Source organism: Panthera tigris, chromosome B3, assembly GCF_018350195.1.
Source record: "Panthera tigris isolate Pti1 chromosome B3, P.tigris_Pti1_mat1.1, whole genome shotgun sequence".
NCBI classification, from domain to species: Eukaryota; Metazoa; Chordata; class Mammalia; order Carnivora; family Felidae; genus Panthera; species Panthera tigris.
Window position 1 is genome coordinate 109,159,395 of NC_056665.1, and position 11,037 is coordinate 109,170,431.

The following is an 11,037-nucleotide window of genomic DNA, read 5'->3' on the forward strand; positions in this document are numbered from 1 at the left end:
ATCAGTTACAGTGCTTTGCACCTGCTCCTTCTTTTCTCATCCTTTCTCTGTTTCTTTTTCGAGCTATTAGACATCACCTCTTCAGAGGTCTTCAGCGTCCTTTCAGATACTCTGGGATCACAACAACAAGGCACTAAGCCTTCTGGATCTCCCTGTACACAATTCCAAACAATCCCATTCATTAAAACAAAGGGAACTCATTGTAAAAGAAATCCCAGAAGATTCATCTAGCAAATAACGACCAAAATTCTTCTACTCCAGCAAACTTTCACTAGTAGAAATTTTGCACAGAAAATAAAATTTGCAGAATTTGCAAAAGAATGGTTTCAAAGTTGCTTCTTAATAATTTGCTTTAATGTTTTGAAGAAAACTAAAAAGATAAGGCACACGTTATTTTATAGGAAGCATCTCCTGGACGAAGAATACAAGTAGTCCTCTGGCAAACTTTGTGAAATAACAATTATTAATTAATGCCGCATTGTTTTCAATTAGATATACACTTCATTTATTATCTCAGAAATGCTTTTTATTACATTTAAAACCTAAATAGCTTGAAGTGTTCATTGGGTCACTGCAGCAAAAGTTGGTCCTCTCCGGGTGGCCCTTTCACTTCCCAATCAATGAAAGAAGAGAAGCATGACCTACTGGTTCAATCAATGGAGCTAATAAACCCAGAAGTAGAATGAGCTGTGAGGATTTATAGTTTTCATTCAAAGCGTTCCATAGAAAAAAAAAATTTCAGGAAATCCCCCTTCTCCTCACCTTTTGTTATTGCAAAACAAACATATTTCCAAGAGTAAGGAGTTTCTGAGCATTTATCTAGAGCTCGCCTAAAGGCACTGAACCATCATCACTCTGCACCCAGTGCTCCCAGTGCCTGTGAAATCAGTTGAGAGCACATAACCTTCACTTCCACAGCAGTGTCTTTGAATTTCCCTTCGAGGCTCCAATCCTTTTCTCCCTCAGCTCTCCTGTTGTAAGCTTTGATTTGGGCTTCCGCAAAGCATGATCTTCCTGAAGGTTATACAGGAAATTAGAAAAAAATTGCCATCTCCACAAAACAACCCAAGCTTGCACTGAGCCACCTCCAGGAGGGGCTGCCAACACGCTAACCAATGGCAAGAGATAGTCTAACATCAATGACTTCAAAGACTTCCCCAAGCAGTAACCACTAGGAAGGAGCACTCCAAAAAGGCATCATGCTCCAGTGGAAAGAGTGTGCAGTGAAACCTGCACATGCTGCCTATCAGCGGTCGGATCCTGGGCAAGTCACTTGACTTCTCTGAGCTTCGCTTTCATCAGGTGTAAGGTGGTAACGGTAACATGGCCATTCCAGTGACTCGGAGCATAGGCGACGCAAGAATTCCAAAGAATTAACAGAAAGGATCCTGCTCAGAGTGAAAAAAATCCATAAATGGTAATAATATTTATATCTTTATTTCCCAAACAGTGCCTTGCACAAAATTAGGGGTAATGAGTATTTGTGGGAAAAAAAATATTTGTGGAAGTGAGGGATGGGGAAGAGAGAAGGGGAGGGAAAGGAAGAGGGAAGAAAGAGCTTTGAAAAAGGTTCAAGGCTAGCATTGAGAGAGGTATTTCACTCTTTTTCTTTTATTTTTTAATTTTTTTTAATGTTTATTCATTTTTTGAGAGAGAGACACAGAGTGTGAGTGAGGAGGGACAGAGAGAGGGAGACGCAGAATCTGAAGCAGGCTCCAGGCTCTGGGCTGTCAGCACAGAGCCCGATGGGGGGCTCGAATTCCTGAACCGTGAGATCATGACCTGAGCTGAAGTCGGATGCCCAACCGACTGAGCCACTCTTTTTCATTAATAGCTTTTTTGGTTCTAATATATATTTATTGTAGAAGGTCTTTTAATACCAAGGACCAGGAACATCGTGGAATACTACCCAGCACCACTGGGCCTGCAGATGAGAGTCTTCTGATTGCTGTTGTGCTTGTGCTGCCTGTTACAGCAATTATGTTTACCTTGCCCCTTCCAGCTACATGTCATTGCTGGGTCTCTGCTATTCCAGACCCACTCATCTCTGCCAAGACCAGAAAGCCTGGTTCCATGGCGGCTTCTCCTGCCTTCCACCCCAGTCTGCAAAGGACAACCACCATGGAGCTTCACAGGTGCATTCCTTAGCACTTTAGCGAAGGGAGTCCATTGAACCTCCAGATGAACATAGCCACTGGTGAGTTCTCGGGTCTTATGTAATAAATCCATTCTAGCAGGCCCACCTCCTTGAGCTTTTTATCCTTAAATATCCTTCCAGGACAGTTCTGGCATCTTCTCTCCATTAGTATAAGCCCCATTTCCCCCAAACTTTAAAGAGCCATCCCAATAGCACATTGGGACCAGATCCACGTGCCCTGGTAAAGATGTTAAATCCTGATTCATGGGTCGACGTCCCCATTAAAAAGCTCTTGTCCGGTCTTATATTCTGCCACCCTCCCCCTCATCCATTGAGATAAGAGAGTTTGATGCCCTCCAGGTCCATCCTCACTGTGTTCTACCCCATCTCTGTTTATGTTCATCAGGTCCTCAGGATGCTTCAATGGAAGATCTTGTTCTCCCATCATACAGAGAGTCCTTCCCCAGTGGAGTCATCCTTAGACTTGACCTTAATTATCCATGAGAGGTCATGGGCAGTATTTGAAGAAGGCAGGTATTATCATGTAAAGCATTTTCTGTGGATGGAGACTCAGCCTGGTCTCAGCAAGGGGAGGCTGATCTCTAGCAAGGAGGAGTGGGCCCCTTCTGTAAGGGAACCTCAAGCTCATCCACTAATTGTCCCCATTCCAGGTCTTCCTGTCCCACTCCTTCCCTAGGAGGACCTTGACTTAAGGATAGAAGACGGCTGGGGATCCAGACTTTTCTTTTTTATTTTCTTTATTTATTCATTTTTAGAGATAGAGAAAGGAAGCAGAGGGGAAGGGCAGAGGGAGAGACAGAGAGAGAATCTCCACCCTCAGCACAGAGCCTCACGTGGGGCTCCATTCCACGCCCCTGGAATCATGACTGAGCTGAAATCGAGAGTCAGATGCTCAACCAACTAAGCCGCCCACATGCCCCAAGCCTTTTTAATAATTCAGCTGCTCTCCCGCTTAGGTCTGAGGCCTGCTGTTCAGCACAGTCCGTCCTTCAGCTCCAGGAGAAGAGGGTGGCTTCAAATGTGGCTTTTACACCATCCCCTGAGTGCTTCGATTGTACTTAACAACTAACTAATCCCACAGTCCTGACAATTACCATTGTTCCCACATCTCTCCAATGTAAAAGATATTGATTAGCCAGTACATACCTTTCCATATGTACCCCGTCCCAATTCATCACAAGGAGTCTTAGTAACTGTGATGCAACAGATGCCTTATGACTCTCACAGCCAACAATACTGCCTGTGGCATCTTGGCTAAGCACCCCAGAAGATAGCTATGCTGGACTTCACCCATTAGCCCCCTCAGATCCACTCTCCACTCTTACTTAACCTACTACCCAGGGTGAATATTTATAGACGGAATCAATGAGCTCCCGTGCTCTCCTCCTTCCCATGTACTTCAGCAGAAGATCAGGGCACAGAGCAGAGTGAGACTGGGTGTCTTCTCCCCCACCTCCCTCCTACCAGGCCTTGATTCCGGACCAGCTGGGTCCTAAGAAAGGAAGGTCACAGCTCTCTCTGGGGTCTGATGGTCACTTCCTCTTCTCCTTCAGCCTAGGGATGTTCATTGCTTCTAAACAAGCATTCAGAGTGTTTTATCACCCCTTGTTGGTTTCCTTAACTCTGCCAGCACATTTATAAATAGCGATTCCATTCACTGGTCCTCAATGTCTGGCTACAGTGTATCACTCGTTTCCTTCCTGGCCCCTTACTCATGCTGTAGTCACTTCTCAAATTGTGGCAAACCCTTACCGCTTCTGCCCTTTTTCCCTAAGTTTCTTTAAGAAGCCGCTGTTTCTGTCAGAAAAGTCTGAGGGAAGTTCTTAGGGATGGGTTGAAAACACTTGTGAGGTGTCACCCAGGGTTACTCCCAATCGCCACCCACTGTCCGGCCGAGATCCCAGGCTCCCCACTACTTTTTGTGTTAGAGTGTTTTGCCTAACAACAGATCTGCACTAAGGACTGGGGTGGACTTTGCTCCTGTTCTTTGTTCCCAGGTGTTCACCTCAGCATCCCAGTCCTTGACCGTCAACCCCGACAGTCACATTTCTGTTTTCATGAGGACTTTTCCAATTCCTCTTTCAAGGAGGGCTCCTGGCTCCCAGCTGGGATATGCCAAGGATGTGAGTCCAGATGGAGCCACCTTGGGACTTACCATATCCAGTCATTTGTCTGTGTCTCTTACTAAACATGACATTCTAAATTCGTTTTGAATGTGCTTGCTATTGCTATTCCAAGTATATTAAAGACTAAAAAGACTTTTTTGAAAGTTTTCATGAATCCAAAAGACAAAGAACATGCTTTATTGGCATTAACACAGATTTTCCTGGCGTGTTGTGAAAAAAAGGAACAGAGTTCATTTCAACCCTCAAAATGTCGGAATTAAAGACACTTGCACAATACCAGAGTTAAAAAAAAAAAAAAAAAGTCACAGAGAATCAGCTGCTGTAAGATTTTAGCACAAGGCCTAGATGATCACGGACTTTCCCCCAAGCCAGCAATGCAGTTTTACCCCTATAAACATGCAAATTTTCCAAATTTAAAAAATTACAACTTAAATTTAAAATATGTTAAATGGGAAAGAATATTTGATTAATCATTTTGGCCATAGCTTTGGGAGAGCATCCCATGAGTCTAAAACTAGAGTTTAGTTCTGTACATTTTTAAACCTAAACGATGGATCCAGTTCACATTTTCTCCTGAGTTTTGTTTCATTTTTGTTTTTGTTTTTATCACAAAGGGGCCTCTTCATGAAGGAGGAGCTTCAAGAATTTTGCTCGGGAAAAGAATCACCCAGAACCAAACATGTTTCAATTTGAGCTACTATTGCCCTCCTCTTTTTAATCTGAGCACTTTTTAACCTAAGTGCTCAGTTAAAAGAAGGAGGGAGTATTTTCTCTAAGGAAGCTTGCAATTGGATTTTCTTTGGGGGCTTGAGGACAAAGCCTTGGTTTTATTAATATCTGGCCCTTTGATCCTAAATCTAGTTGAAGACCAATTGTTAAATAAGAGATGGGAATTTAAAGACTTTCTAGACCCATTTCCTAATTACTCCCACTGCCCTTAAACTATTGGCGTATTATAAATCCAGATTGGAGGAGGATTGTGGTATATACAAATTATGTTCCGAGATTCAAGGCAAAGATAAATTAATTTGCAAGTGTGTGAACCAGAGAAATTATTTCAGCGAAAACACAAATGTTGTTTTGCATTTTTAGCATCAGTATGCTGCCTCTGGGCCTTAGGCCAGAATTGGGCCTAAGGGAGACGGATAACCTCCTCCACAGGTGGTCAGAATTAAACAGTCCTTGAATCCAGGGGGTATAGCTGCTCAGGTTGCCCGTGCACCTGGGTCCGTGAAGCTCAAAGCTGCCAGCTGTGTTCTGTAGGCCACGCCAGCTTCAGATGGTCTCGCACTCCGTGGTGGCAGTGGAACAGGCCCCGCAGTCGCAGCGGACAGCCACGGGGTAGGTGTAGAAGGGGTCCACTCCAGGGGCGCAATTGGGCAGCTTGACCGTCACCTGTCTGGTCTCGTTGTAGGTACAGACTCGATGATGGGCTTCAATGTAGGGGGGTTCCAGAATGGGCTTCTATCCTCACGGGTAGAAAACAGGGAACCCATTAGAACATGCCATCTTGTTTCTTGTCCTCCGTACCATTAATCACTTTCAGAAACTAACTCGTTAATCATTTGTTTACTTGTGAATCTGTCTCTTCCCAACAGAAAGCAAATTCCTGAGAGCAGCAACCTGCTTTCTGTACCCTATCCTGAGCTCCCAAAGAGCCCATGGCACATAGCAAGGGCTCAATAAATATTTAGCAAATGAATAATCCTGATCATTGCAAAAGTCTTCTAACTGGTCTCTCTTCTACCATCACCCCCTACGGTCAATTTACAGCACAGCAGCCCCAAGTGATTCTTTCAAAATGTAAGTCAGATTCCTCTCTCTTCTCTCTCAAAGCCCCAGTGATTTCGCATCTCACTCAGAGTAAAAATCAAAGACGTTCAGCCTCAAGACCCTCCATCATCTTCCCCACCCCTGCACCCCCTGCTATGTCTCCGACCACCCTGTCTTGCTGGCTTCCTCACTCTGCTCCAGCCACAGTATCTCCTGATTGTCCCCCAGATCCACCAAGAACAGCAGCGCCCCAGAGTCTTTGGCCTGCTATTCCCAGTGCCCAGAACATCCTTTCCTGACCATCTTATTTATAATCACAACATCCCACCTCCACACCCTGCCACTTCCCACCATCTTCCTGCTTTTTCTTCTGCATAGCACCTGTCAGTACCACAGGATATATTACATTATTTTATTAATTTGTGTTGTATTTTTCCCACTCTAAAAAGCAAATTCCATCAGGACAGGGATTTTTGCCCATTTTACTCACTGCTGCACCTCTACTACTCAGAGTAGTACCTGTCACCCAGGAGGTTCTCGATAACTATTTGTTGATTTAATGACAGAAAACAGCAAGGCAGCTTCTGGAATGCCCTGTGCACTGTTCTGATAATCAAAGGATTCACTTCCTGCCTTCAACTCTCATAAATCTTGAATTCAAAGATAATTTTGTGAAGAGCATATAGATCAGGAAATCGGCACAAAGTAGTAGTTAAAATCCTAAACCCTGTAGCGGAACCCCCGTCTTCCAATAATTCACCAAAATGACCACCACAAAGGGGAAGAGAAGAGGCACCCGCTATGTGTTCTCTAGGCCTTTTAGGAAACATGGAGTTGCTTTGGCCACCTACATGCAAATCTACAAGAAAGGTGATGTTGTGGACATCAAGGGAATGGGTGCTATTCAAAACAGAGTGCCTCACAAATGTTAACTATGCCGAGACTGGCAGAGTCTACAGTGTCACCCAGCAAACTCTTGGCATCGTTGTAAGCAAACAAGTTAAGGGCAATATTCTTGCCAAGAAAATTAATGTATGTATTGAGCATGTTAAGTACTCAAATTGCTGAGACAGCTTCCTGAAGTGCGTGAAGGAAAATGATCAGAAAAAGAAGGAAGCCAAAGAGAAAGGTCTTTGGGTCCATCTGAAGCGCCAGCCTGCTCTCATGCCTTGTGAGAACCAATGGGAAGGAGCCTGAGCTGCTGGGGCCCATTCCCTATGAATTCATGGCCATGAGTGTTAATAAATAAATAAATAAATAACCAAAAGACCGTGTAAAAAAAAATCTCAAATACTGTGGTCAGACCCTTGACCTTGAGCCCCTGTTCTTCCACTTGCTGAAGACCTTGGAAAGTCCACTTGACTTCTTGAAGCCTCAGATTCCTCCTCTGTGAAACAAAATCTCTACTTCACAGCCGTGTTGTGGAGATACGGTAGGATGACATGCACACCGCACAAGGCCCAGCACCAAGTAAGTGCTCAGTAAATCTAATCTATTGTTCTTATCAGGGTAGTTGCAAGGATAAGGAAGTAACAACAAAAATAACAACTTACAAGCTTTCAAAAACCAACGCCTTCACCTGTATTGGGTAAATAAAATATGTTAAACGGAGGCCCAGGATGAACTTCTTACGTGAATGTCGCGGGAATAATGGCTCTGCCTTTGACAAGGACTTCCATCCGATATCACTGCCTCCTCCTACTTTTCAGGTAGCATTTTACCCTCCTCAGTTTGCTGCACATCCTCTTACCCTCAGTAATTTGGAATCTCAAGCAGGGGTGCCAGGTAAAATCTAAGACACTCAGTAATATCTGAATGTCAAATAAACAACAAAATTTTTTTTAGTATAAAGTATGGCTCTACTCATTGCATGGGTAATAAGATGCCTACAGATGCCTTATGACTCTCACAGCCAACAACACTGCCTGTGGCATCTTGGGTAAGCACCCCAGAAGATAGCTATGCTGGACTTCACCCATCAGCCCCCTCAGACCCACTCTCCACTCTTATTCAACCTCCTACCCAGGTTGAATATTTATGGACCGAATCAATGAGCTCCCGTGCTCCCTTCCTTCCCATGTACTTCGGCAGAAGATCGGGGCACAGAGCACAGTGAGACTGGGGTATTTTCTTCCCTCCCCTCCCGCCCTGCCAGGCCTCGATTTGGGACCAGCTGGGTCCCAAAAAACAATTGCTGTTTATGTGACACTCACATTTAAGTGAAATCATGGTTTGGTTTGACTTGGTTTTTGATAAATCTGGCAACCCTAACCCCAGGCCATGGCCAAAGGCTCTTTTCAGCAATAGTTCCACCTTTGAAGTAAGTCCAGCTGCTTTGCTGTCACAGACATCTTCATTTTCAGACATGCTCTCCAGTTAAGTTACCAAAAATAAGCACTTTATATCTCAGAAACTTTTAGATTACTGGGAAAATAAATCTTGGTCTCTTATCTTAAATTTTCTATACATAACCTCCCGGTACCTAGTACAGTAAGGGCATAAATAAAAGCTGGCTAACATTAAGGAGAATCTTGTTGTCTAAAGGTCTTGGTGCTTCTATTTCTCCAGTGAGGACACAGTCCCTGACCTCCTGTGGGTGACGAGGATCCAAGTAAAGATATTCATCAATTTTTAAAGAGAAGCGAAAACGAGCTTAGTTGAAGGAAACAAGGTTTGAAATGTAGGCCCAGAGAGAGTTCCAAAGACCAGAGAGATGAACTTTGAGTGGGGATAGGCCAGGACGAGCCCTGAGTATGAGAAGATGCCAACCGCCCCCCACCCCCCACCCCCACCCAAGGAAGTTTGATGTCGAGTCATAGCCACAGTATCCTTAGTAATTGAATTTTTATTTGGCTCTTAAGTCTCAAGCCCCTGGATGATGCAAAAATAAAGCTAATTAGGTGGAGTCGTTTTATGTAATTTGGAAATTTTGTCACCAGGACCCAATCCATTTATGGGGCCATAATTTTATCTAAGTGACAGCAGGTTGCTCTCTGAGTCCCTGAATGGATGGCTGTTTTTTCCAATGGCAGTGTCCTCTCATGGTGTTCACAGACTTCTAAGTTGGCATCAATTAGGTTAAAAGATGTATGACTCCAGGGGCACCCGGCTGGCTCAGTTGGAAGAGTATCCAACTCTTGATCTCAGGGTCATGAGTTCAAGCCCCATGTCTGGTATAGAGATTACTTAAGAAAATAAATAAACTTTAAAAAAAAAAAAGCGTATGACTCCAGATAGAGGTCAATCCCACATAATTCAACAAATATTTATTGAAGGTCTTTTTCATACATGACACTGCAACAAGGGCTGGCAAAGGCAAAGGAATGAAACTCCACTCTCAAAAAACTTAGAACCTAGCACTGTGTGGTGGGGGAAAAAATAAGGCAAAAGGTGAACACAAGTCAGGGGTGGCCAGCAACTCAGAAAACCTCTGGGGAAGGAGTTGGCACTGGATGCAAACATCAAAGAATTTATTTAATAATGACAGATAGACATGAGAAGGGACATGAGAAAAAGACCAAAAGTGAGATTTCATGAGGGGTGCTTAATAAACCTTTTCAAATTCAGTCTGACAAGACCAGAGCTCGGGATATGTACAGACCCCAGGAAAATGGGCAGACTTCATATTGCTGAAGACCTTGGAAGTTGGTTTTGGAATTTGCAGTAGTAGGGAGTCATTTAAGGTTTCTGAGCCAGGGTGATGGTTTTTGAATCAGAGCTTGTGCTTAGTAATGAAGCCAGACCTCAGTAGAAAGAGTCAACAGTCACTCTGGGGTATGATGGGATAGGGTGCTAAATGGGCCTCTTTTCTGCTCACCTGGCAAACATCTCCTCATCTCAGCCCAATAGGGTTCGAACTTTGTCCAAGATTTGTATCCTCATTTTTAATGCACTGCCTCTTAAAAGGCTGGATATCATTGAATACAAAGGGACTTCGTAGATCTGTGGATGATAATCCCTGAGATCCCTAAGAATTGCAATGGGGAGTTGGGGCAGGGCAGGGCTGTGCGTGAGCCACTGAGGGAAGAATCAAGGACCTGCCCTCACCTGCTAGATAGTTCAAGGCCTGCCTCTTGGCGATTGGCTGGCCGTATCACAGGTAGAGGAATATAGAGAAGTGTGGGTTACATGCTTGAACCAAGGATTTATCCCTAACTTTCTACTGACTGTCTACGTAACTTTGCAGTCATTTACTCCTTGAATTTCTCCTGCCATCTGTAAAATGGATAAAATAATAGCACATCATAACCCCCTAAAGATGATTCCCAAATATACGACACTGTGTAAAATAAAAATATTAATTTTATCAGTGCTTTGTTAGAGGGGCAAGATCATGCTTCTTTCAGATAACTTTTGGAGAATGCCAAATAATTGTTATTTTAAAGAAATTCCGCAGAAATGCCCCACTCTACCTCATTTTATTTAAAAAGTGAACACTTAGGATTCAACCCAGGCGGCCGACCCTGAAGGCTTTGCTACCTGGGCTTGTCTTGAGACTCACCTCCCAGGTCTCACAGCGGCCCCAGCAGGCATCCGTAGTGATCCGAAGGCCCCTGCAGCCAGGCTTTTTGGCCAGGAAAGTAAACTCCCTCACGGCACAGCCCACAAAGGTGAGCAGGTTCCCACTGGACGTGCTGAGAACACAGCTGCAGCCAGCTAGGAGGAAGAGGGCCATGGGGCCGAGGAAAAGGTATGCCAGCTTCATGGCGTTCCTTCAGAGAGGGAAAGGGAAGAGAGTTTATTAACAGAGCCAGCGTCCTTCCAGGGGGCGACCAATGATATGATGGTCATTGTCAAAGGCACCTTGCTCTTAGCATTTCGGAAGAAATGAGCCAAGTATGTGTAAAAGCCCACAGACTCCAACACAGGTGCCCAAATTTTCTTCTCCCTGACTCCAGTATGGTTTCCATGGACGCCTTGTGCTCATTAGACACCCAACCCTCCCAGGGCATCCTCAGGCTTTTCCTTGTTGCAACCCAA

General features: G+C 44.3%; 1 protein-coding gene and 1 pseudogene across 1 annotated transcript; one reads left to right on the plus strand and one right to left on the minus strand.

Annotated features, from left to right (window-relative positions):
* Positions 1 to 5,496: 5,496 nt before the first annotated feature.
* GPHB5 (glycoprotein hormone subunit beta 5) lies at positions 5,497 to 10,762 on the minus strand. The gene is made up of 2 exons (XM_007095214.2): positions 10,559 to 10,762; positions 5,497 to 5,748 (listed from the first exon to the last, which is right to left on the minus strand). Exons 1-2 carry the CDS (start codon positions 10,760 to 10,762, stop codon positions 5,560 to 5,562), a joined length of 393 nt encoding a protein of 130 aa, XP_007095276.1. The 3' UTR covers positions 5,497 to 5,559.
* LOC107180820 lies at positions 6,822 to 7,306 on the plus strand (annotated as a pseudogene).
* Positions 10,763 to 11,037: the final 275 nt, after the last annotated feature.